Source organism: Panthera leo, chromosome D4, assembly GCF_018350215.1.
Source record: "Panthera leo isolate Ple1 chromosome D4, P.leo_Ple1_pat1.1, whole genome shotgun sequence".
Classification (NCBI taxonomy): Eukaryota; Metazoa; Chordata; class Mammalia; order Carnivora; family Felidae; genus Panthera; species Panthera leo.
Genome location: NC_056691.1, coordinates 89,372,703 through 89,400,078, shown reverse-complemented (window position 1 = coordinate 89,400,078; position 27,376 = coordinate 89,372,703). Strand labels below are relative to the sequence as shown.

Genomic DNA, 27,376 nt, shown 5'->3' with positions numbered 1-27,376 from the left:
AAGATGGTGAGGAAATTTACAGTTAGTGTGTGAAAGAGGAAGTTGTTTCCTAGGCCATCCCTGTCCTGAAACCTTTTGATGAGGCTTGTCAAATGCATCCGTGCTCTCTGGCACAGTCCCCTCTGTCCAGGGCAGGTCTAAGCCTAGAAGAGAGGCAGGGGTTTGGGAGGATCAGGTACCCGAGCATTAGCAAAGGTGCTCTTAGCAAATGAGTCGGAGTCATTCATCAACAGCGTAAGCCACTAATGCAAAATAGCCTCCTCTTCTCAGGCAGGGTGTTTAGTAGTTAACACCCTAACTTACACGTAACTTACACCACATAGCAAGGGCCGGTGGTGACCTGCCCCCCCTCGGGACCTGATACCGCTAGCTGTCCCGTTCTCATAAAGGTTCCGCGTTAGAGGTGACACAGCCAGAGCTCCCCTGGGCTGGTTTTCCCAGGGCCACCCTGCTCTGTACGTGGCAGAGGCAGAATCTGAACTTGGGCCTCTCCCTCCGTGACCAGGGCGCCAGCGGGGGTAGCCCAGCCTGACCACTGCTGGAGTACTTGCCGTGTATTAATCCCAGTGCTGGGCACTGCACGTGTCTGGGGTAACTTCTCTCACAACAGCCTTATCCTGGGTGCACAGGTGAGAAAATGGGGGCTTCACAGGCCAGGGAACTTGTCCCAGATCATGCAGCCGGGAAGGGGCAGAGCTAACATCTGAATTCAGGTCTCTTTCTCCCAGAGTCCATACACCGATCGGCCATGCCCTCGTGCCTTGCTGGCCAGTTGATTTTCTGACTTGTTGGGAGACAGGTTCTGGAGTAGGGAAAGCAGAACTCCCGGCTCGGGGCATTGAGGACTCTGTCTCAAGTCTGGGCTGTACCTGGGGGTTACTTTCCAGTTTCGTTTTTCCTTTCTTCTCTTGCATTTCATCGCGTTGCGTTGATCATCGGAGGTATAATTGATCCAACCCTTTGAGCAAGAGGAGTGACCTTCAGCCTGGAAGAACATCCATCTTGTCTCTGACAGTCCCTCACTTTGACCCCTTAGTTTCCAAGTCACATAGCCCATTTTCTTTTTACGGTTCGATTACTGTCCATCTCACCGCAGTGCTGGTGGCCCCCCCTTCCAGGCCACTGCCAGCCGGTCTGTCTTCTACACCTCAGCTTTGCCGGAGTTTCCGCCTTTCAGGGCTGGTCTGTCTCCACTTCCTCGTAGCTGTATCCCGTTTTAGCATTTTCCTAGAAGGAAGCGACAGCCACTTTCCCACTGCTCCTCTTAGTTTCCAGTCCTGCCGCGGCTTCTCGAAGCCGGCTGTCGGGAGAACAGTTGGCCCGATGTGAGTGTTGGGACCACACATACCTAGCGGCTATGCAGAAGTCAGAGCGCTAAGTTTGGGTTAAAAACCACTAAATTTAGAGGAAACAGGTGCTTTAATAGGGTCTTGTATAGATGGGGTCCAGAGTGTGGGTATAAAGCCACTTGTGAGGGAAACCAGGAGTCGTCTGAAGCAAGGTTTTGAGCCACTTACCAGAGTCCCAGAGAAGACGGCCGGGTGGCTGCAGGATTAGATGAAGCGAGGCTCTGTGGTCGCCATTTCTTGTGATTTAGGGAGACCGGTCGTGGGCTAGGCGTGGGAGGGGGACAGCGAGAGGCATGCTTCTGGCCCTGCACAGAAAAGCAGGGAACTTGGGCTCCGATCTTTCGAGACCTCAGCTTCCTTCTATTAAGAATGACGGTAAGACACCTAGCCGGGCTGCACCCCAGGGTTCTTTGGCACATCTCTGTCCTTGTTCTGGAGTCAAGTGGTAAGGCTGCAGTCCGCGGGGGAAGACCCCCAGGAGACAGGGAGAAGACTGGGTGGCACTGGACGTTTGTTCCAGGCCACGTCTAAGAACATCTCTTGGAGGAATGTTCCGTGAAATACCATTTGGGGATTGCTCGTCTATACAACCAGCCCCACTTGTCAAAACGTGTGCTAAATCGGACAGATGCCAGACCAAGCACTTTCTGATTGTGCCAGACAGCTTCGTGATGGAGCACCCCCCCCTCCCCGAAATTCTTCCTACGCTGTGAGCCCCACGTGCTGTGGCACTTATGTACCCTGAAATTATTTCAGGCTCACGCTGGTTTTATCACCTCCTTCAAGGCAGGAGCCATATTCGACACTCCTTAACCTTCTTTAAAAATGGGGGGAGTTGAGGGGTGCCTGGGTGGCTTGGCTTGGTCTGTTGAGAGTCCAACTTCGCCTCAGGTCATGGTCTCATGGCTCATGGATTCAAGCCCCGCGTGGGGCTCCATGCTGACAGCTCGGAGCCTGGAGCCTGCTTCTGATTCTGTCGCCTCTGTCTCCGCCCCTCCCCTGCTCATGCTCTGTCTCTCTCTCTCTCTCTCCCTCAAAAATAAATAAAGATTTTTTAAAAATTAAAAAATAAAATGGGGGAGTTGAAGAAGGCCACGCACGTGGCTCAGTCGGTTAAGCATCCGACTCTTGATCTCAGGGTCATGAGTTCAAGGCCTGCGTTGGGCTCGGCAATGGGCATGAAGCCTACTTACAAAAAAAAATGGGGGAGTTGAGAAAACTGATTTTTTTAAATCCTTTCCAGTGCTAAGGTTACACGATTGACTCTGTGTCCTCGCCCAGGACGTGTAGGTATTCGGTAAATGTTTACCGAAACCATTCACTTTATCCTTTTCTTTCTTTGGAATTAATACGAAGAGGAAGGTTCTTAATAACACCATACTGAAAGATAATTCCTTCTGAGCCTGTGTAGAGATGCCTCTGTGGCTCTCCCTCCCTCCCCATCCCCACCCTTCTAACCACACTTTGATGGACATCACTTAAAGCACAGCAGACGTCAGTTAAAGTACAAATTAACATATTAAGGGGTCTGCTTAACATATTTGACTTTTCCCGTGGTTATACTTGGAAAATGACATTTGACGATGACTATATGGTTGGCTTCTCTCCTTCCCTCCGACCCCCCTGCTCAGCCATGTGGCCTTTGTCTGAATGACAGAGATCATGCTACCCCCTTCACCTCCCACACGCATGCTTTATGCTTGCTCAGGGATGCCGGATCCGGTCCTGGGCTCCCCGTGCAAATGAGCTTTTTGGTCCACTCACCTCCCCTGTATCCTAAACACAGGTGCTGTTCAGTTTCAAAGTGCCTTTCCCTCTGCACACGCCCCAGGGGAATAAGCTTTTAGGCGATCAGTTTCTCTCAACTTCTAAGCTCACGTGGTCTGCCAGTATAGACAACATCTCAGCTACCAGATTTGGTAAGTTTGTGGTAGGCAACAGTCGGCGGCAGAACGCAACTAAGTGTTTTTGCTGTTATCCTCAACTTTCCTCCCGCTTCCCCTTATCTTGCGACTCGCCTTGCCATCGTGAACTAGAAATTCTCTTGCTGGGCTACGCGCCTTGGTAGGCAACCGCGGTGAGACCCCATAGGGAAGACCACCGACACGGCCCCAGCTGCCCAGAGCACAGCTAGCCTGACGAGGGACGAGGCCGTGGCAGCATGTCTAAAGGCGCCTCCTTGGAAGGGCAGCGAGCGGCTGGGAGGCCCACTGGCTTCCTCAGACTCCTCACAGCTTGCCATTTGAACCCTCATGGGGACGGACACAGGAGTAGTGAGTGAGCTCTCCGGAAATGTGCTGCTCGGCGTAGAAGAAGTGTTACCTTGGTAACGGCAAACCCGCTTCATTACCAGATGGCATTAGCTTTATTTGCGGTATCCCCGGCAGTTGCCAGCAACCAGCCCGTAGCCCCGGTCGCCGGGCGTGTCGCCTGTGACCGTGGCCGGCGTTGGCTACGCTGTAGAACCCTGTCCGTGGGCTGCTACGCGACGCCTTGCTGTATCAGTCTGCCGGAACTGCAAGGTCATTACAGCCTGGTGCATCCAGTTACCTTCTACGCTAGAGCAGTCTAGACAGGCGAGGAGGTGAATCCTTGCAGAGTGACGTGAGGGCCGGGAAGCCCGTTAGAGAACGTTCGTTAAGCACCATCTCGGAGCTGCAGAGGCTCCCGCAGCCCTGTCCACCACACCGCACTCAGGAGAAACAACGCCGAGCGCCGTCTCGTGCTGTCGTGTGCCACAGCGGTAGCCACGTGTTTCACGTGGACCGACTCGTTTGATTTCCTCTCGGGCCCTCCGACTTCCGCAGCTGAGCAAACAGGCAGGAGAGATTGTTTGCCTTCCCCTCGATCACACCGCCCGGTGGCAGACGTGGGAAGGAAGCCCAGTGCACTTGACCTGCACACTAAATGGCCTCTTTTGGGTGTCAGCAGGGTCTGTCTAGATCAGCCCACGTGACAGCTTCATTCACATCTTCCGCTAAACTGCCCTGACCCTGGCCCTGACTCGGCAGCCGCTCATCGGAAGGCACATTGTCGTTCGGACCTCAGGGCCCAGCCCAACCGTCACCCCTTCCCTGCAGCTTCCCTTTAGCCCCAGGTGTGATGGCAGAAGAAGGTAGATTAACGCCAGTGCCAAGTTCGCTGAACTGGAGGCGGCACCCGTCGTGGATCCGGCTTTGACGTTAACCGGCTTCAAGCGATCTCGCCTCTGCCAAGTCCAGGCGAGGGCTTGGGCCGAGTAGCGACAGCTGCCCCTGGGAGGCACCCTGTGCCGGGCCTGTTGTGCAGCTTTCTCAGCACACCGACTCCTCACTGCCACCCCGAGGTGGGGCTGTCGTCGTCTCCCCTGGGTTGGAGGAAACTGACCTTCAGAGAAGGTAGGTGACCAGGCTTCCCAGCAGCAGAGCTGAGACCCGACTGCACCCGATTCCAGGGCCTCGCTCTCAGGCTTCAAAGTCGCATACGTAGTTTCGTTATGACCACGTTAAAAATTCAGAAAGCCATAAATCAATGCATATTCAACCTAGATGAACACCAGGGTCCTTTCTGGCTTTCTAAAAAATAAGCATGGGTAGACTTCATAGAGCTTTACCGGTTTGAGAGATAATAAAGTTGTCCACAAACCGCTACAGCCCAGTATAGGCACAAGCTGTGGGGGTGTTCGCTGTCTAAACGATTACAGGCTAAGGGAGAAGTGGACAGGAAAATACTGAGCTGATTCATATTCATAAAATGGAAAAGAAAAATTTTAACCGGTCAAAATTATTTGCCTCTCTTGCCCTGATGGTGGTCGTGAAATGCCATTTCCCACGGAAAAGTAGGACTCTTGGAGGAAACGGCTGACTCATGAGCTCGGGCAGGAATTGTAACAAGACAAGCCTGGAATGCCCTGTACCAGAAAGCAAGGCACAGAGACTAGAGTGTGCCGGAAGGACTCAACCAGGGAGATGCCCCCCGGCCACAGACAGGACGGTGTGAGCATCAGTAAGACTGTGAGGCTAATAATCGCATCAGATACAGATACATCAAATACGTTTCAGTCCACGAGTTTATAATGACGTTGGGTGGAAAACTGAGCCGTCTACACGGGAAGGAAACTAGTGAATTGATGCGTTGTTTCAAAAACTGGTAAATAAAGGGAAAGAACGGAGCATTTATCCTGCCTCTCCTCCTGCGTAATAAACTCAACCACTGAGTAGCCGAATCGTAGATGAGGGGAGGTTTCTCTTTATAAAAGTGTTCCAGCTGATAAATGAAGACGGAATGGTCACCCTGGTGTGTGGCCAGCACAGACCCCTGGTGAATTAATGGGTCAGCAGCTGCCAGCATCACCTACCGAAACACCCAAGCTTGCTTGCCTCCTGTTGGTAGACGGTGACACCGCCTGTGAACTTGTGGAGCCAAAAGAAATCACGCTGAATCTCCTCTCCTGCCAGTTTACAGGAAGTACAGAGTGAGGAGGAACGTGTAAAATACACCATGGGGGCACCATCAGCAAAATCCAGACTGTGGAGAACTCTATAGAAAAAAAACTGACCCAGTTTCTTCAACAAATAAAAGGGGACGGGGTGGGGGGGGCAGGGTGGCGATGGGGAACCTTTAGGCGAGCCTTATGAGACGTGTCAGCCCGTCACATGGTGTGGACCGTATTCAGATCCTGGTACAAGCAAACGTTCTTAAGAGTGGCATCTACGAGACCGTTGAAAATTTGAGCCCTGACCACTTCAGTTTTGATAATATTGGGAGAATTCTTGTTGATTGGGATGGGGGATGGCATCATAATCTTGTGCGTTTTGCTTTGTTTTGTTTTGTGCGCCCTTATCCTTTAGAGCACAGAAGGAAAATGTTTACAGATGAAACAATGTTACCGCTGTTACCTGTTTCGAAATAACGCAGGAAAAGGGCAAAGTAGGTGGGGGTAGCGGTGAAACGGGGTTTTCCAGGAGCTGTAACTGTCGAACTGTGGGTCTGTGGAGGTTCTTTAATTTATTTCACTTACCTTTGTATATGTGTTTAAATCTTGCATAATAAATGGGTTAAAGAAATTAAGGGGCGCCTGGGGGGCTCAGTCCTTTGAGCGTCTGACTTCGGTTCAGATCACGATCGCACGGTTCGTGAGTTGGAGCCCCACCTCGGGCTCGCTGCTGTCGGGGGCTGCTCTGGATCCCCCGTCTCTCCCCGCTCTGCTCCTCCCCCACTCGCGCTCTCTCTCCCTCTCTCCGGAGCAAATAAACATAAAAAAAAAATAATAATAACTAAGTTGCTCCCTCCAGAAGGGGGTGGTTTTGCTTTTGTTTTGATTTAATGGCACCTGTTACTGGCAAGACAGGAGTGAAATAGTTGCATTCGTACCTTTCTGGCTGGCATAACCCTTGTGGTTCACGGTTGGCTGGCAGATTGTATCAGAAGCCTTAAAATAGTTGTCCTGTTGGCCCCAGTAATTACAGTTCTGCAGGTCTTCAGGAAATAATCCCAGACGCAACGAAGACAGTGAACAAAAATGCACATTGTAGCGGCACCTGGGTGGCTCAGTTGGTTAAGTGTCCGACTTCGGCTCAGGTCATGTTCTCGCAGTTCGTGGGTTCAAGCCCCGCATCGAGCTGTCAACACAGATCCCGCTTCAGATCCTCTGTCCCCTTCTGTCTCTGCCTGTCCCCCACTCATGCTCTCTCAATCTCTCTCTCTTTCTCTCGAAAATAAACATCACAAAAACAAAAGTGCACATGGTAGGCATGTTTATATTAGGGAAAACTTAGAAGCAACTCACGTCCGGCAGTAGGAGAATGGTTAAAGAAATTATAAATAGACCCACTAAGTGGAATGCTATGCAGCCACCATTTTTGGAGACTGCACGGCGATGTGTAACGGGTGCCGATGTCAGAATTTTAAATAAAAATGTGATTTGAAATTATGTATGCGGTTTCAATTACAACCGTGTCAAAAATTCAGAAACAGTAGCTCTTTCTTTCCTCCGGTTTTATTCCAAAGTAATCGATTTACACCACTGTGTAAGTTTGATGCGAAACGATTACCACAGGAGGCTCGGCGAACATCCATCTTCTGGAATAAAAGTACCAGAAAGAAGAGGAAAAAGGGAGAGACTTCTCCCCGTAAAGAGAACTTGTAGGATTTGCTCTGGAAACTGCTAGCTGAGGTCATCGTGGGTGATGTTACCTGTAGTGTAACTGGACCGTTGTGCCCTTTGCTCGCCTACTGCCCCGCCCTCCGTCTCTGGCAGCCACAGGTCTGGCCTCTCTTTCTGTGGAGTCCATAGATCTTGGGTAGTAAAAAGGTTGAAAGGAAATACCCCCCCGAATGTTAACAGTTTAGAAGGGCAGACTGTGAGTGATTATTTTCTGCCTTTTTACTCCAATTTTCGATTTTCTATAGCAAGCTTATTTATTCGTTAACTTTTTAGTATTTGTTAGGTTTAAAGTATCAAAAGTCACTCTTCAAAACAACAAAAAAAGTTTTCCATTTAAATATCTAGTGTTTTTTAGTGTGTGTTCTCTTTGAATTCCATCTTAAGAAGCCTGAGAAATGACAGAGGCAGTTTATCGGTTAAAGTCAGCTAGACTTTGGTTTTTTTAAGGAAACAATTGCTTAGTTATCTCTGCTTATTAGCAAAGGGCGGTTGAAAACGGTGGCCCTGTTGGGAAAGGTGTGTTGGATTTCCACTGCAGGCCAGTGAGCGGCTGTTCATTCCAGTGTTTATGATTACAAAACCATTAATTTGATTCTTTTCTTTCCTCCCCCCCCCCCCCCCCCACTAGAGTGCATGTAAACTAGAGAGAGTCATTGCTCCTACCTTGGTGGTTTATTGACATCCTTAAATAGTGATTTCCAGGGATACAGGAAGTGGCCCATGAAATGCTACGTGGTATACAACATTTGAAATTACTATACAGAAACGAGACGTTCTTATGAACACTCTCTCAAATGTGAATAAGGCTATCCTATCTTTTTCTTACACTGTTTATAATCCTGGGCCATTTTAAACATACAAAAATAGAGAGCTCCTCTCAGCACTTAGAAGTTACTGAAGGAACCGGATACTAGGAATGTTCGCTGCCCCTCCAGGACTAGTCGAGGAAAGAGGAGGGCTTTTGCTGTGGACAGTCGGTTAGAAGCTGTGGAGAACAGGGAAATAAGGAGAGGACGGCTGAGGGCGGCATCCACAGAAACAGAGTGCATGTTAGCTCGTGCAGTTAGGATTGGGGCAGGCGGGGGGAGAGGCGGGGGGCGCCTGGGGGGCTCAGTCAGTTAAGCATCCGACTTTGGCTCAGGTCATGATCTCACAGTTTGTGAGTTCGAGCCCCGCATCGGGCCGCGTGCTGACAGCTCAGAGCCCGGAGCCTGCTTCAGATTCTGTGTCTCCCTCTCTCTGCCCCTCTCCCACTTGTACTCTGTCTCTCTCTGTCTCTCAAATAAATGTAAAAAAAAAAAATTTTTTTTTTCCGTGGGCCTAGGATGGGTCGTGTTGCAAGTACGCCTCTAGGGTCTCATCTAGGAAATGAACACAAGAGGCTTAGCAGAGCATTGGCAGAGTTACGTGAGCCCCTGAAAGCAAGGAAGGTGCCGCTTCTAGTCTTAGTGCCCAGCCCGTCCCAGCAAGCGCGGCGGGTTACTTCTTCCCTGGCGTTACAGGAAACTGCGTGTTTTTTTAGGTGTGTGGGTTTTCTTTTTTATCCACAGTACGTGCTTCGTTTCTAACAGAGTGAAAGCGCTTAATGGATTTCCAGGATCGTGTCCCTTTTTGGAGACAAAATTCAGCTACTTTCCATTTACCTCCAGAACTTACTTGGTATTGTGTCTCCGGCTACTACCAGCTATTATAAATAGATCGCTGAGCCAGGAGGGCATCTGGCACCTGCCTTTCATCTCTCTGTTGTCGTCCCTACATAATCCTTGTGCGTACGTGGGGCCACGAAATAACAGGCAAACAAATGTGTTTACCAGATCCTGGGATGCCAGAATCATAGACAGCCTTTGAACAGGATCACCTTAAGATAGAACCAAATAGAAGAGCATTTTATTTTATCCGTCAAGTAGTAAACATACGGAACTTATCTTGAGATTTAGAAGCCAAAAATGTGAATAAATTCGGCATAGGCGGGTACATGGAGCCCCGTCCATCCTGAAGCAACTGCGGGAGGGCCTTGTTCTCAGGGCTAGTTCGTGAACGTTTGAGGATGTCTTCCCTCAGAAGGCCCTCCGGCACGTCTCTGTGGAACAAGAGGGAGGGGGGACCCTTTCGTGTTCACATCGTCTTGCCCCGCTTCCTGCATTTGCGTGTTCAAGTGTAAGCTCTCATGCCCACCTGCACGTGTTTTGACAGGTGACCTTGGGAAAGGTGTTGAAAGTGATCGTCGTCATGCGGAGCCTGTTCATTGATCGAACAATAGTTAAGGGATATAATGAAAATGTCTACACGGAAGATGGCAAGGTAAGCGTTCTAGAGTCTTCTGTTCGGTTTCCCTTCATTTCCCGTATCCCAGAGCAGATGTAGTCCGGTCCCAGATGAATGACATTAGACGCCAGCAGTCATAGCCGAAATGATCAGCCAGCATAGTTTATCAGTGGGAAGATGAACGTTGCACAGAAAAACATCTCTCTCTCTCTCCCCCTGCATTTTTCATCATGCTTCTGCTTGTTCCTTTAAGCCTGATGCCCTTAGTTGAATTTCTAATTTATCACCTTAGACCCCAGTTGCCTCATTAAATGTGTCTTCTGAGGAAATGGATTTCTTTGTCTTTTTTTTTTTCCTCTTTTTTTTTTTTTCCCTTTTTGCCTAGTAGTGCAAGCACATCAATAGCCCAGGGTTGGGCATTTTCGGCATCTTGCTTCTCCTAGAACCATGAGGAAACTTCGAGTTAGTTTGACACACAGCCTGCTTCTGATCTTTTTCCACGAAACTAACGAGGGGCCCTGAGGAAGTCGCGTATCCACGGCAGTATCTAGGGAACACAGTAATTGAAAAAAGAGAAGTTATTTCCATGGGTGATTTGTTTCATAGACAGTTCACCCGTGTGAACCCCTAATTTCTCTCGACTGCACACTGTCCATATGGCTGTATAGCAAGCATCAGAGGATGCTAATGGGAGCTGACAGCCTTCGTTTGTGTTTGCTTCCGGAACGTAATGAGCACTGCTCCGCCTGAGATGCCCACCCGGACACACCCTGCCCACTTCTTTGCACTAAGCCTCTGTCTGCCCCTCTCTCCTGAGCTCTCCCTTTGCTTCGCGAATCCCCGTAAAAATTCTAAAGTTTGTTATGGTGCTAGCCCCGCCCCGTCCGACAGCCACATTATAATGAAGACAGAACGTTCTTCAAAAAGTGGCAAAGGTAGCTTAGCACATACCGGTGTGTTGCACAAGAGCTGTGTTTTGAACAAGTGACCCCACATTTCCACGTCCCACTCAAGTGTTGTCGACGAGGGAAGCTGCTCTCACTTCGGGGACTCTGCCAAGTTCTCGGATGTCTCCCCATTGAAAACAAAGCATTCCTCGAGGGGAGGTTTCTTGTTTCTCTTTCGGAAACACCAGAGTGACTCTTTAGAGCAGGTATGGAGAATAATGTGCGTCATCGGGGCGGGCGTGTGTATGATTTGTGATCCTGTGTACGATTCGTGGACTCTGGCGGCCGTTCTGACGAGCAGCTCCAAACTGGTTAGCCTCCGCAGAAGCAGCCCCGGGGCAGCACGTACCCTGGCCAGGAGCCCCCGCATCACTGCTCCTGGCCATTGAGAGTTGTGGTTCTCGTTGCCTTTGTCCGAGGTTCACGACTCCGTAGTCACGGCTGGTGTGAAACGCAGCCCTTGCCGTCCAGGGTCTCACAGGTGCACTGGGGACAGAAGGCTAGAAACCTAGAAAGCTAAGCAGCGGTAGCGACCATGTGATAAGAGATCCAGACTCAAGAGAGGAAGGAAACATTCTCTGATGTTAGATTCTGAGGAGTGAGGTTTTACCTGCTTTGCCTGATCCCTTTCACGTGGCATTTAACTGCCCCGTTCCGGAAGTGTCCTAAATAAGACCCAGAACGCACTTGGCACTTTGCCACCTAGTCCGTACTCGGTAGATAACTAACGTCATTCTTACTCTGCACCTAAACAAGGGACTTAGAAAACAGTCGCGAATGTACGTCTCTAGGATTTCTCTCTGGTCGCTCCTCTTCAGGGGCTTCCGACCGTCCCCCCACGCGTGGTTTTGTGTGTCAGCCCACGAGGATCGCTCGCGACATGTGTCTAGGTGGGACCTCTCCTCCCCGGGTGCACCTCACATTCAGCCTGTCACGCTTCCTCCCGAAACTTGGTTTCCCATTGCTGTTAATCGTACCCCACCTAACCACTGAAACCGTCCCCTCCCTCAAATCTAGTGGATTCTGGCGATTCTCCCGCTTAAATCTCTCCCAGGTTGGGCCCCGCCTGTCCTTCCGGGTTCTCATTTCTCAACGGAGAGAGTGCACTGGCCTCCTCGTGCCTTGTCTCCAGTCTTATTTCCCTCCCACGGCCTGTCCTTCACTTGGCTTCCAGAGTGGTCTTCCCAGGATACACAGCCAAGCACATGACTCCTTTGCACCACCCCGCATTGCCCAAAACAGACGGGAAAGTAGACTAGTAATAGGTGTTGGACACGAAGCAGGCCACAGTCAAAATGTCTGAGAAACACAGGGTTAGGGAAGGGTCAGTAGGTGTTTTGACCGTAGAAATTCTTAGAAGCTTTAGTTTGCTGAGTGTCTTACGAATCTCCCTAGAGGAGGACATAGTGTGTGATGTTTTCCCAACTTATTTGAACCCCAAATTCATCGTTTCTCCCTTTAATCTCAGAGTACATTGTGACAGTGGCGTTGAGCAGCAATGCTTCTGAAAACCCTGGCTTCTAGAATAAAATCCAAGCTCCTTAGCAGTGCATAGAAATGTCGAGTGATGCGGCCCCTGCCTTCGTGACCTCGCCTGCCGTCCGTCTCCATATGCAAGCTTCATCTTCCAGCCTTTTGTGCCGCTTGGGGCTCCCACGACTCTGTCGCCCGTCTGCACGCTCTGTGCCCTTGGCCTGGGATGCTTTCTCCCCCTTGTCCACCTGACAGACTCACTCTGCCCTTCACACTGACCTCCTGCCATCCTCTTTCTCTTCCTGTCCCCATTTTCCCAGGAGCCTCTTGTGCGAGCATGGGCTCTGGAGACACAGGCCCAGGTGTGCGTCCGAACGCAGCACAGGCTAGCTTCCTCGTGAACACGACCGTAGCGTTTAGAACGGTCTTTGTCCAGGATTAGAAGTAGCACCTCCTGGTTATTTGTTTACGTTTCTATCTTGCAATTGTTAGAAACACCAAGAGGATTCCATATGTTGACCTTGTAGGACACGTGTCCTACTGAGCAAACTTGGCCCACGGGGGTAATAGAGTCCTAGGTTCTGTCTAAGTCAGACTCGTTCAGCAGATGAGGAGACTGAGCCCCGGAATGGTACAGCGACTTGCCCGTGGTCACACCACGCCAGGCCTCAGACCCCGTCTGCCAGGAGCACCTCAAGGGGCCCGACTGTGTTCTGTGACTCTGTCCCGGGGCTGTGCCTCGGTGACCGGAGAGCCGGAGAAGCCCGGTAACATACGGGAAGGGATAGCCGGAGAAGCCCACGCGGGATGTGAAAATGCTTCAGCGGGGATGGAAAAGTGGCGAACCAAACATCACAACAGGACCCAAAGAAGCAGCAGGGAGTGAAGTCATAAGTAAATTAGAAAATGAAGGAGGTACACACACGTGTGCACATGGCACGTGTCTTCCTGATGAGAGATTAGCGTGGGCTCCCTGCTCATCAGGACCCCGAGTGTGTGTCTGGGAAGCTGAACTCAGCTATGATTCACATCACAGATGCGATACTGGAGGCCTCTCGCCGCGTTTTACAGCTGCGCACATCGGCCCAAGTGGTCAGCAGGGACCCTAACACTGGGGAGAGCGAGATCGAGAGGACCGAGTCGCTGGTGCTTTTAAAGGTACATTCACCTCATCTGGCCGAGATGCCCTCAAACGGCTGGTCTGCCCGGAATCGAATCCTAGCCAATTTGATTAGCCCCTTCTTTTTTTCAGAGCACTTTACAAAACCATGCAGACGTTATTAGCGTTCTATTTTCAGTACTGATGCTGGTGGATGTGAATCTATATATATATTTATATACACGTAAGCATTAGGGTAATTAATGTGTGGAAATGTCTCGCCTACCCCAAACAAAATGTAACCTTTGGAAGGAGCCGTGGGAGCTTGGGGTGTGGTCGGCAAGAACAGATTGCTGCCTGCAGTTTTGCTGTTCCAAACCTGCAGCCCTGCGTTTGCTGAGCTGGTGCCTGGGTGCTGGCCTGGGGGTAATCTGCTGCAGTCGCAGCACAGCCACTGATACGGTGGGTGTGGCTTGGAAAGCCACCGACTTGCTGGGGCCTGAACCTCTGCCACCGCAGCAGGTCTGTGTCCCCCAGACCCCAAGCAGCCCACACGTCCTGAAAAGTTTAATTGTCCCTTTTGTTGCAATAGTGGCCCAGCGCCACCCCCCCCGCCCCCCCCCCCCCCCCACTGCCCTCATTTCCAGACCGGGCAGGTTTTTTCCCATCAGAATCCCTGCAAGGCTGTCACTTTGCATTTTGCAGTAACCACCGGCCACCACTGCCCTAATCGGTCTGCCTCTTTACCTGGGATGCGTATTTTTGATATCAAGCTCCTGTACACTCATTCCTCTAATAAAATACAAAAATGCTTTTAAAACTTACCAACCCGCTATTCACGGTAACCAGGGAGGAGCGGAGAGCCATGACTCAGCATGTTAAAAGGCAGGTTTAAGTTGAATACCTGGCCATTGTCCTGATTTTACACCCGTCAGACTTAACTGAAGAAATAGAAGTGTCTCGGTTGAATTTATCTTATTAGGGGATTTAGGTTATGTTAATGCTATAGCTTCATTAATTACCCCATATCAATAAAAAAGGCAGCTTTTAGCCTCCTAGCGAAAGAGAGGGAGAGAAATAGTAGTATCAAAGGGAACCTTCAAAGACAGCCAGAGCTGTCTCCAGGGTGATTTCTGATCCCTGCATTCTTCCCACTTCAAAGTGGGGTGTGTGCGTGGCGGGGGGGGGTCGAGCGGGCTGGGGAAGCTGGAATCTGATTTCTCTAATAAGTGTTGGCATCGGCCCCGTTTGATATTAGATGCAGGGAACATTTTGATTTGTTATAGCCTTTGAAATTGTTCAGACGACCTTCAGAAAAACGGCCTCTTGTTGCTTATGGGGGAAGGGGGGAAGCCGGGGAAGGGGATCCGGTGTAATTCGCATGCAGAGGGTACCCCGGAGTTGTGCTTTCAGCAGTTTTTGGCAACAAACGTCTGTCCTGATGGCAAGTGAAAAGTTGAGCGGCAGACCTGTACCGCCACTCTCTTTGGGAAGACTTGCCCCCCTCGTATTCTCCGGGGAAGAGTGGGCACATTAAGAAGGGGACCACGTAGAAGCTGATGGTTTGGAAAACCGGGACAGTCACGGAGAAGTGTAGGACCGCTGCTGGCCTGTGGCCCTCCACCCCCCCCAGACTCATCACCTGTTGACCTGGCAAGGTGAAGCTGCTAATAAATAAAAGCTTTAAAAGTTGGAAGACCCTCGTGAGGCTTTCTACGTTTTCTTTGGAATTGTCCATTTTAGATAATTTATAGTATCTTGTACTGTTTTTTTGGAAATGAAGAATTGGTAACTTCCCGATAAGCTGCCGGAAGTTTTCACTTCAGTGGCGATGACTGTCACACGAGCAGGCCTCGAAGCAGACTTGTCCTACTGAACTTCGCAAGAGTGTGCCCCCCGCCCCCCGCAACAGCCACGACAGCTCAGGGGTGCTAGCAGTCGGCACTCCTGGATTCTAGCCGATAGGCGGTCCTCCAGGTTGACAGCTGGGCCTCTGGGGGCAGGCCTGGTTTTGAATTTTCCACCACATACTCATTGTGTGGTGTTGGGCGGGTTACTTAACTTCTGTGAGCCTCAGTTTCCTCCTCTGTGAGTCGGGAATGGTTTTATCATCCTCGTCCGGAACTCTGGAAGCATTTAGAAAGGTCACGCAGGTATCGTGCGGACCAAATGCATGGTCCTTCGCGAATGGCGTCTGCCCTCGCTGGGTGTGCTAGAGGTGCCGATGGCGGGGGTCAGTGACGTAGCTGCTGTGTCCTCGCCTTCCGATGTTGGGCGTGCTGAGTGTTCTCTTTGGTAACTCAGCTGATTGTCACCATTCTCATTAGTCGAGAGGCCCTTTGACGTCTTGATGTCGAACCTGAGAGCAGATGTGTCTATGCTGGAGCAGTTGATCGTCTGTGGGGTTTGTTTCCATTTTACCCAAGAATAGAGCACCCTCCTACCCCTCAAATACTCATTCCAATCCCCAGAGGCCCAGAGGCTACTCCTAAGGCTGCAGATTCAGCCACCAATTACCATAAAGTTGGCTTTTCCATTTTAAGGTTTTTCTAATGCTCGCCCAGAATACTGAGGGGTGCTTTAATTTCTTTCCCTGTAGTGCAGAATAATTTCCCATTCATCAGGCTGAAAGTTTACAGCTTCCAGAAGGCTCCTTTTTGAATATCACAGCCAGTAAAAAATTGGTAGCCATGCCTGCCTCTGCAGCAAATAAGCTGAAGCTAATAAATATTCACTTGGATCCGTCCTGGTTCCCTGAAATGAATTTCTGAAATCTTCCTGGCCCCGAGGAAAGGCAGGGCACTGACTCCAGAACACTCACTTCAGTGGCTTTCTTTGGCATAAATCTAGCAGAAAATCAAGTTACAAACTGCCTGCTGTGCCTTTGCAGCAACGCGGGGACCCATTGTCATCGGATCCCTTTCTTACCCGTGTGCACCTGTTACATAGGCTGTATCGCCTGACATCCTTCGTTCCCAGACGGTTGGAGCTATTCCCTAGGGTCCTGAATAATATATTTAAACCACCTTTCGAAAAGAGCAGCGTGCTCACTTTGAATGAGCATGGTGTGTTTTGAGAAGCCACAGGCTAGAGAGTCCACCTCTTAATTAAACTTGTGCGTATTTCTCCCTAGATAATTTCTCCACTAAAACAGTCTGCAGATACCGAAGAGTTTTTTTTTTTTAATTGTCTCTTTTAAATAAAAACTAGAACTTTTTGGTTTCTGTGCAGCTTCTTCCTTGTCTCTCTTTCCATGGCCCCGTGTTTATGTCTTAGTCTGCCTACGTCTGATGGGAACGGGCAGGCAGGAGGGATAAACCGTGGAGAACCTCGGAAGAAACATCTGTGGGCTTCAAATGGAAGGAGAACGGCATCAGTTCCAAGTAGAGACACTGATGCTTTTCTCCCTAAAATGTAGATTTAGAATCTTTGGCATCTCCCTGTCGTCTTGGCAGTGATTTGGTAGAGCTAAGAGCTACAAAAAAAAAAAAAAAAAAATCATTCTTATTCGTTCTGCCCTCTCTGAATAATCTTTAAGTGCAGGATTTTAAAGCCCTGGGCTACACTGTGGCCCTGAGAACCCAGCAGGGACCTGACTTCCCCTAGACACGACCGGCTGGCCGGCCGCTTTTCTTCCCCACAATGGACAGTGTGGGGAATTCATTTCGTAGAGTTCTTCTGAGGTTTCCTTCGGAGTTACCTGGAGGTGACATGTCACTTTTCCCCCTACAAATTGCTAACCTGCCAAATTAAAATTCTAACGCCTAAAGATTTTTTTTTTTTTAATCAAGTGGTTTAAGTGGAGGTGGGGGGTGGGCAGGGGACAGTGACTGAACATTGATACCTCCTTTCTGGAGAGCAGCTGAGCCAGAGTAGAAGGAGCAGGGTCAGTTAGGGGCGTCTGTGGAAACCGGGAAGGAGCTGGTAACGGCAGAGGGAATGGGGAGGGGTGGGCCAATTCGAGTGAACGTTCAGGCGGTGTTCTTCCAGTCCTTTTCCTGGGCTTGGGTCAGCTGAGCCTGCCCTCTCCAGCAGGAGCCACGCAGGGGGTCAAAGGGCTTCCTCAGAATCCTCTCCGCCTCCTCCTTGGCCTGAAAGTTCTCAAACACGGCAAAGTTTACATGAAACTACTTCTGAACAGGAAGAAGCCGGGGAGAACCGAATGTATGCCAGCTCACAGACTACCTTTTGATTTCCAAGGACCATTTTCAGAAAAGCAGGTTTTGGTGTTTTCCTCAGAACAAAACAAAACCCTGAAGTGGTCCAGCCAAGCAAAACACTCCACTCCCTGTCTTCTTAGAGGAATCGTCCCATCTGATTGCTTCTCTTGTTCCCAGGTGCTCCAAAATCAATAACACAACCTATAGGCCATGCAGTCATATCTCAGGCTTCTACCTTGACCAGCGGCCAACCCCAAAGGCAGGTTCCAAGAGGCCCATTGGCCAGCTGTTTCAGTTTGTTCAGCTCTTGAACTCCTATATTAGAGTTGGAGGGGGACATACCCAGGGGACATACTGACAGCCCGTCTTTTAATCTGCACTGTCCTTGAGCCAGCACTGTGTTGGGGGTCATTGTCTTTTTGCTATACTTAATTTGTTCTGAACTCATGAAACAATGAGAATGCATTGACTCGATTCATCGTAACAAAACTGTAAAACAAAAATCCTTCTGATTAGAATAAGCCACCGAAGTGCCCTGTGCAAGATCAGGTAGAGCCAGAGGAGGACTGGCCTGGGCTTACTCCAAGCCCTAGCCGGGATCTCCTGCTCCCTCGTTTGTGAAGGAGGGGTGTGCAAGATCAAGGGTCCCTGGCCTGACCGGCCACCACAGTTGTGTCACCGTTTGGGAAGCAAAGCTAAAACAGACAGGCAAATGAACAGATTCTCAGGCCCACTTGTAAAACTGCTAATTCAGACACTCCTGGGGAGGAACCAAGGAATCTGTACATCAAAAACAAAAAACAAAAAACAAAAACAAGCCCTGCAGCTTCTGGCTTCAGCCAAGTTTGAGCACCACAGGGGGAGACCATCCATAAGTAAGCCCCTCCAGATTACCACAGGCAATCAGATGGCTCCGAACCATTGTCTCATTCTGGAAAGCAAGGTTGCTAGTGGGACCAGCCACACTGGCTTATTCCAGGGATTAAGTGAGAGTGCATATGGGGGGCCCAGGGTGGTGCTTGGCATGGAACAGGTCCTCAGCAGCTGGAAGCTGCTAGCTTTCCTCCACTCGGCAAAGACCTACTGATGTCTAGGACATGCTAGGTCCCACATCAGGACAACATGAGCAAAAGAACGTTCCAGGCTGGGGGCGCCTGGGTAGCTCATTCGATTGAGCGTCCGACTCTTGATTTCAGCTCAAGTCATGACCTCACAGTTGATTGGATCGAGCTCCACATTGGGCTCTGTGCTGATAGCTCAGAGCTGGCTTGGGATTCTCTCTCTCTCTTTCTCTCTCTCTCTCTCTCTCTCTCCCTCCCTCCCTCCCTCCCTCCCTCCCTCTCTCCTTCTCTCCCTCTCTCCCTCTCCCTCTCTCTGCTCCTCCCCTGCTCTCCCTCTCTCTCTTAAATAAACTTAAAAAAAAAGTTCCAGACAGTTTTAAGCACAATGAAAATTTCAAATTTTTAAAAAGACCAAGAGAATCAAGATAGCACGTGTGGAAATAATATCTTAGACATGGTAACTGGGATAGGACTCTCTAATAAGGTGACATTTGAGCTGCGGAGAGCTACGAGGAGCCATGTGAGGATTTCAGGCAAAGGGTACAGCAAGTGTAAAGGTCCTGAGGCAGGATTGACATTGGCATTCAAGAGAACCATGGTAGGAGTCCAGGTTAGAAGAATGAGCCAGAAGCTCAGTTCATGTGGCCTTGGATGCAGCAGGTGGCTCCAACTGACTTCTCTGTGTCCCTTCTGTTGGCTTCCTTAAATCACTGACAGGCTGAGAAAGATGAAAGTCAAGCAGGACATTTGAGATGCCTGTGCAATGCCATGGTTCTGTTATTCCGTAATCACATTTATTATTTCAAGCTGACAGGTATAGCAGGGGTTACAGCGTCATCTCTTGAAGTCCAAAATTCTAAAAGCGATGCTGATGATGCTTTTCTCTCTTTCCCCTCCAGCTTGATATATGGTCCAAATCCAACTATCAAGTTTTCCAGAAGGTAAGCTTTATTTTTTGCTTCTTACTCATGAGGCAGTAAGAGAAATGTGAATGCTTTAAAGTATAAACATTGGTCTTAAGTTAGAGGATTGTTGTGTGTGTGTGTGTGTGTGTGTGTGTGTGTGTGTGTGTGTGTGTGTTTAATGAAAAAAGCCAGACACAAAAGGTTGCTCACGATACGATTCCACTTATATGACATTCTAGAAAAGAGAAAACCTTAGGGACAGAAATCAGACCAGTGGTTTCCAGGGGCTAGGAGTAAGGGCAAGAGATTGTCCCCAAAGGGGCAAGAGGAGATGTGTTAGGGTGATGGAAATATTCTGAATCTTAATTGTGGTGGTGATTGCACACTATTATGTTTCCAAACTCCTGGAACCGTATACCTACCCTAGAGGAAGACCTGCGTTTTCCTTCCTATACAGGGGACACCCCAGTCCTTCCCTCCTATGTTTGTCTCCAGTGAGTCGCCTTTACTGGGCACATGAAACACTTCACTTCTGCCTCTTCTGGTCACCAGACGTGTGGGGGTTTGCCCCACGATAACAGGCAAGTCCCGGACCCCAGCTGGGTGCCCTACAGCTTAGCTCAGTCTGACACTGTGTACCTGGAGATACCCCAGTGGCAAGTTTGGGTTATCACCCGTGCTTCTGTGCTACCAGCTGTAGATTAGAGGTTCCCCAGCGCCCATCTGTTAATTCGCCAGAGCAGCTCGCGCAACTCAGGGACATGCCTACTTAGCTCCTCCCGGTTTATCAAAGGACCCGAGAAAGGATACAGGTGAACAGCCAGATGAAGAGGCACACAGGGCAAGGTCTGGGAGGGTCTCAAGCACGGACGCTTCTGTCCCTGTGGAGTGGGGGCACATCACCCTTCTGGGGTTGTGTTGGCCAGTCTGGAAGCGCCCCGAGCCCTGTACTACTGGGATTTTAAGATTTTCTTTTCTTTTCTTTCTTTCTTTCTTTTTTTTTTAATTTTTTAATGTCTATTTATTTTTGAGACAGAGGGAGACAGAGCATGAGTGGGGGAGGGGCAGAGAGAGAGGGAGACACAGAATCTGAAACAGGCTCCAGGCTCCGAGCTGTCAGCACAGAGCCTGATGCGGGGCTCGAACCCACGAACCGTGAGATCGTGACCTGAGCCGAAGTCGGATGCTTAACCGACTGAGCCACCCAGGGGCCCCAAGATTTTATTTTTAAGTAATCTCTACACCCAGCGTGGGGCTCGAACTCACAACTCTTGAGATCAAGAGTCCACCAACTGAGCCAGCGCAGCGCCCCTGTGCTGCTGGGAGTTCATGGAGGCCCCCTCACGCAGACATACTCGATCATTAACTCTGTTTCCAGCCCCACTCCCTTTCTCTGGAGGATGGGGGAATGGGATGGAAAATTCTAAGCCTCTAATCACTCTGATCATGGCTTGGTCTTTCTGGTGACCAGCCCCCATCCAGGTGCCCACCCATGGTGCCCTCATTAGAACGAGGGATACCCCTAGCACTCTGTCGCTTAGGGTTTCAGGAGCTCTATGCCAGGAACCAGGGACGGAGATGAAAAAAATACACGTATTTTTTCCTGTTCTCTCACACCTACAAAGGGTGAGTTTTGCTGTACAGAAATCAGACCTTAAAAAAAAAAAAAAGAAAAAAGAAAAACACAGAGGCTTTTGAGTTCCAAGCTAACCCAGTTTTTGAGCTCCGTTCTTCAGAGCCCTGTGGTCTACGCAGGTGCCTAGCACAGGCTGAGAGAGGCAGGCTGGCCCCGTCTTCACCCTACCCCCACCCCCACCTAACACTCTGGTGACTTCTTTTTCCAATGTCGGGCTTCCCCATGAAATGGTGTTTGGGAAATGTCGGAAGAAAGGCAATGTGACTACAGAAGATCCTCTCCCAGCTTCTGACGGTGGAAGGGGCCCTTCCCCGGAGCAGCTCGGCACCTGGGGCTTACGCGGGCTCCCCGCACCCCCCCCCCCACAGCGCCCCAGCCGGTTCCCCTGCGGGGTACCAGCTACTTTCCCCTGCCTTCAGCCACCCCCCGTCTCTGCTTTCATTCGGCAGTGGACATGATGGAGTCGGTTGCAATTTCCTCTGCTGCCTCATCGGGCTCAGCAACAGCTATTTGTTGAGCCCCTTTTGCCATGTGCCAGGCACCACGCGAGGTGCTAGGGATACAAGGGAAAACGAGACAGACGAGGAAGATGATGACTCTAGGTTGTTAATGAGGGCCCGAAATCCAGAACAGGAGGGGCCCCTCTCGTTGGGGCGGTGCCAGGAGGACTTTATGGGGCAAAACCTAACAGGACGGGCACCTCATGAGACGCGCCGGTCGTGCGGAGAGCCACGGGAGACGCTTGGCGGGCCACGGAAGCGGCAGCCCAGAAACCTGGTGTTGAGGAGCACGTTCTAAGAACCATCGGAAGCCTGGGCCATCGGAGCGTGCAGTGGAGCAGAGAGGCAGAGCCCAGGCTGGGCAGGTGCCTCTAGGTCCTGCTGCAGAATTTGGATCTTATTCTCGATTCCATTGAAGGGATTGGTGCGGAGGAGGGACACGGTTTTGAAAGCTGAGCCCACATCATTTCCACTTGAGTCATAGTTGCGTCCAAGGGATGCCAGGTAGCTTAGAGGGAGAGCACAGAGTTTTGTTGTTTTTTTTGTTTTTTTTTTGTAATGCAGGTGAAATTCACACAACATAAAATTAACACAATTCTGTGATTTGTAGAACCTTTGTGGTGCTGTGGAACCCTCTACTCCCAAAACGTTTTCATCACCTCGAAAGGAGACCCCGTCCCCATTAAGCAGTGAGCTTAAGGCTTTTGTATCAAAGCAGCATAATGGACCAGCCCTCTAATGGTGTTTAATACATCACTTCACGTCGTTCCCTGGACCCTTGTACATGAAAGGCTAGGATAGGACAGATGCCTGGGGCTAGGAGAGGGGTCTGAGACGCAACACCACACATTTAGGGAGGCTGTAAAAGCATTAAAGTTTCACGATCTTTTTTTTTTTTTTTTTTTAATGTTTTTTTGAGAGATAGTATGAGCAGGGGAGGGGCGGAGAGAGAGGGAGACACAGAATCCGAAGCAGGCCCCAGGCTCCGAGCTGTCAGCACAGAGCCCTACCCGGGGCTCAAACCCATGAACCGTGAGATCATGACCTGAGCCGAAGTGAGACGCTTAACCGACTGAGCCACCCAGGCGCCCCTAAAGCTTCACGATCTTATCACAGTCAAATAGAACATGCAATCCTGGGTTGGATCCTGAAACAAAAAGAGGATGTTAATGAGAAAATGAGTTGAATCAATAGTAAGTAACCAATGTTGGTTTCTTAGTTGTGCCAAGGGTACCCGGTCGTGAAGGATATTAACAGGGGGAAACTGGGCGAGGGGTACGTGGGAGCTGCGTGCACCATCGTTGTGACTTTTCTAGTCCAAAATTGAGTTTATTTTAAAAAGAAAATCATGGTCTTGACTCCTCTAACACTCCTTTACCCAGCTGAGCTAGCTAGAAGGATAATGGAGAAAAGAGCCGCCGACTCTCGGCCCAGAGCCTGCAGGAAAATGTGTGTGGTCACGGGCAGGCTGTAGTGCGGACAGCTGCACGTGAGTCGTAGCGTCCTTATCTAAGCGACCATACCTGCGGCACGTACTTGTTGAGCGTGCGTAAGGTCGCAGCCTTGAGTGCCGACTTTATCCAGGCTGACTGCGTTCGTCAGTTTTCCCCCAGCAGCTGTGGAAAAGCATTCTAAAGAGAAAGGACAGCCGTCATTATCTTGCGCTGTAACCTGGCCTTTTGACAATGGTCCAATTTCCATACAAATACCCCGTGTGACAAGGGCTTGCGCATGCTTGCCTTTGCATATATATGTGTGTGTGTGTGTGTGTATTTTAATGTTCTGTGTAGTATTAAGTATTTTTGAATGCGAGCGTAAAGTTTATTAGGAAGTTGTAAAATGTGTGAGACACAGATTTGGTGAGGCATAGATGTGGAGAGACAGTGCTGTGTTTTTATTCTACCTCCCCTAAAAATAACCTGCCAAGCACTCTTTGTATTTGTTTAAAACCACAAACACACACAGAAGCAGTGTCTAAAATTTGATATTAGTCTAGCCAGAGACGTGGAGCAGCACCCCCTCCCCAGTTCCTCCCTCGTAGTTTATGTAACGTGTCTGAAGCAGGAGAAGCGGACGCGTGTGTAGGGATGGGGGTTTTACCTCAACTGCTGATCGGCGCGTCGTATGTGGGCAGAGCCCTTTGTGACGCTCCTTGTCGTCCGTACCTTCGACTGTTGTTACCTAAATGGACTTGACCTCTGATACTGACCTGTACTCAATTAACGAGCCGTAATTTGGGGATAGGTGATGGTACCCTCTGATTACAGGGAGTGAAGAGTCCTTTTCCTGTTCCAGGGGCAGGTAAGGGTTTGCGGGTTAAAGAGTCCTCTGGCTTCCCGACTAAAACATTGTCTGTTTGCTGTCAGTGTAAGGAAGATACTGGAAAATAGTACAGAATTAAGCTCAGTCTTTTATCAGTGAAGCTTTTAACTAATCATCATCACGTGGAAAGGGGTTTGGGGTTTTGTTTAAAAAGTCCTGTGTTTGCAGGAGACGCTGGTGGGGAGGATGGGGACACATAGTGTGGCCTCGCTCACGAAGGGGCAGGACGGTACCGTGCTTATTTTTCTGTGTGAGTCTCGGGCCGCGTTGGGGGACAGGGGACACACCGCACGATAGAGCAAAGCTGGGGCCGCTTTGCTGCGGGTTCTGAGGATCTGGTGCGATTTTGGGGATGCTGTTTGGCATTTCAGACTCAGAATGCCAACAGAGAAGAGTTAGGGGGCAACACTTCTAAACTCTGCCTTTTAGTCTCCGCTTTGTCTCAGAATCCTATTTGCTGCTTGTCCACCCACTTAGATTTCGGGTGTCCCCGATCGACGTTCCTGGTAGCAGTCCCCAGAGAGCAACTGACAGTGCCGTGGAAAACGTCCCCTCCTGCCTGGCATCGGCCCTCTGACACCCACGCAGGCGGACCAGGCAGGGGAGGGCGAGTTATCCCCACTGTCCGGAAAGGCCGGACCCGAATCAGGAGCAGAGTGCACTTTCAGACGACAGTGACACGGTCAAGGAGCATCCTTGGTCATCGGTAAGAGGGGCTCTCCCCGGCAGAAAACAGCGCCCGTGGTGACAGGTGCCGCAGCTGTGTGCCGCCGGCCCCGGCCTCCTCGAACGGCGGGAGGCACCCTCTCCCAGCATTGCCGTGCCGCAGAGCGCCAGGACTTCCTTCGCCATGTGGTGGCAGTTACCGTGGATTGTGTATTTCCCTGCCCGCAAGCAGCCGCGGCGGAGAGAGAGAGGCGTGCTGGGAAGGTGGGACCCCTCCCGGGTCTTGCCCTCGATGTGACAAAGCAAGGTGGTGGGAGGGGGGCTGCTTCACAGAGCCGCGCGGAGCTCACACTTGCCTTTTTATTCCCGGAAGATAATGTCAGGAGCTAAGAGAATAGAAGCACACGCCTGTCAAATCCTCCTCAGGCCGCGTGCGCGGGACTCCCTGGGTCAAAGACAGGCACACGAGGTCCTGTCGCGAGTCCCCCCACGTGAATCGAAATGTGGCCTGCCTTTTGTCTGCAGCGGGGTCTGTCAGTAGGCCCTTTCCCTCTTCCTCATTAGACCCCTTCCCCCGGCGGAGGGCTGGGGACAGCGTGCTGTGGGGCCACGGCTGCCGACAGGCTCCTGTCATTTCCTGCGGTGCCCCGGAGGCTCTGTGCGCTTCGTCCTAGGGCGAAGAGGCTTTTTATAGCCGGCCCGTCTCCAGCAGAGCAGACTCGGAGAATGGGACTTAGGAATGGGGGGCCGTCTGAAAGGGCAGAAGCACAAAGAGCCAGGAAGGGTTTCAGGCGTGTTCGTCTTCTCCTGACATTTAAACTCTGCAGGGGCAGCCACCGTTTTGATCTTTAGCCTCCTCGTTTCAAAACCGTGTGCGTTTTCATCCCGGCACTTAGGAAGAGTGCGAGCAAATCTGCGGCTACTTCCTGCGTTAAGTCCCGGCGGGGAGGCTGAGAGGTGGGGGCGCGTGTGCAGCCGAGACGGGCAGGTGGGGACGGGAGAGATCGTACCACGGGGGCTGGCGCATCCTTCGCGGCGTTTCCACTCGGAGGGAAGCACAGAAGCCGTAGCCCGCGGAATGCCCAGCTCGGAGTCCACAGTCATCGTTCCAGAGGCTGCAGAGGAAAGCGCGGCCCTCCCCGGGCCGTGCGGTCGCAGAACGAACCGCGGCATTTGGCACTGTGTTCCTGTGCCTCCCGTTGCTGCCTCGTGTGCCCTGGCGCTCCCAGAAAGATAAAACGGGGTGCGAGGGCCAGCGGGCCGACCCCAGACCAGGGGCGGTGCCAGAGGAAGGCCTGCGGGAGCCAGGACCGGGCCATCGACTCGCTTCAGGGAAGGAACGGTGGCAGACAATTCCAGGGTCGTCCCCGAGGGCCGCCTTTCCCGAGCCGAGAGCCGGGCCGTATGGAGCGGGTTGGATAAGCAGAAGGAAGACGGGAGTGGATGTTGTGGCGCGCCAGCCCGAGGGGCCCTGGGCGCTGAGAGTGGCGGGGACGGATCATCACTGTCCGCCTACTGCTTGAGTACTGTTTCATCACCACCTTTTCTTGCAAGGGGCACGTGCGAGTATCCACAGAACAGATTCGATCGTTCATTTCCCCCTCGCGATAGCCCGATACCGTCCTCCACAAGGCGCCCTCCGCCACCGCCGAGCGTGGTAATGCCCGAGAGCCTTGTCCGGGTACCTGCTCGTACGCCGTTCCGCGGTGGGGGTGGAGCGGGAGGGCGCGGCCCACCCTGCTGGAGGCGGTTCTCGGCTCTCTGCCGTTAGAGGAGGCAGGGAGTCGGCCTCATCTCTGTAGCCGGCTTCTTCCTGACGGGTGGCCCGGGGCTCCGTGCGCTCCAGGCCAGAATCCGGCAAGTGCTTCCGGGAAGCCCGGCCCCCCCGCATTTCCCAGCCCTGTTCCCACGGGCCACCAGGCTGCCTCGCCCCCCCCACCCCACCCCCCCAGTCTCGGGCCCCGGTCAGCATTTCCCGCAGTGACCCTTCCAGAGACTGGCAGTCCGGCACAGTGACTGAGAGCCGTTCTGCCAGGTGACCACTACTCCCTCTGTGGCCTGACTTGCCTCAGTTTCCCCGTGTGTAAGATGGAGATCAGACGAATACTCGCCTCAGAGAAGTGGTGGGAGGTTGAGTCGACAGGCATGGAGTGCACGGGGCGCCTCCATTCCGTGGCTCCCCCGACTTCCCTCGGGTGCTCGTCCGCAGTGACCGCTCCCCTCTCCTAGGGGAGCTCTCCTCCCCCGGCCCATCTCCCGCCTCGCTGACCCCTCCTCATGTCTCCTCTTGTCTGCACTGTCACCTCTTCGCAGTCTCTTCACTGTGGACACAGTAGAGAAGACTCGGGCTCTGGGGTCGGCCGGGCCTGGATGTGCAGCCGGCTCTCCCCTGCACCCGGGGGGCTCAGTCGGTGAAGCGTCCGACTTCGGCTCAGGTCATGATCTAACAGTCTGTGGTTCGAGCCCCGCGTCGGGCTCTGTGCTGACAGCTCGGAGCCCGGAGCTGCTTCAGATTCTGTGTCTCCCTCTCTCTCTGCCCTTCCCCTGCTTGCGCTCTCTCTCTCTCTCAAGAATAAATAAACACTTAAAAATATTTTAAAAAAAGAAGAAAAGAACCTACTTTGTGGGGTACATATCGTGAGGATTCTGCATGATGATAAAGCTTAAGAAGTGCTTGGCACTGTGGTTGCCCAGAGGAAGTGCTCAGTGAGTGATAGCTGCTGTTTCCCTACGGGGGAAGGGACACGGAACTCAGAATCCATGGCCAAATATATACATACAGCCCGCTTGACGTTACGTGTTCTTAGTGAGGTAATCCAAAGACCAGCTGCCACAACAACCCACATGC

At 51.3% G+C, this 27,376-nt stretch overlaps 1 protein-coding gene across 4 annotated transcripts in view; it reads left to right on the top strand.

Moving 5' to 3' along the window:
• Positions 1 to 27,376, top strand: part of MED27 (mediator complex subunit 27) — a 206,219-nt gene that overhangs the window by 157,937 nt on the left and 20,906 nt on the right. For 3 of the 4 annotated variants that reach the window (XM_042914106.1, XM_042914105.1, XM_042914107.1), the window contains exons 5-6: positions 9,688 to 9,795; positions 19,399 to 19,440. In XM_042914106.1, coding sequence (XP_042770040.1) covers positions 9,688 to 9,795; positions 19,399 to 19,440 — 150 coding nt within the window. Of the gene's footprint in view, positions 1 to 9,687; positions 9,796 to 19,398; positions 19,441 to 24,339; positions 26,469 to 27,376 lie in introns of those variants that run through there. The other variant, XM_042914108.1, reaches the window with a different exon arrangement.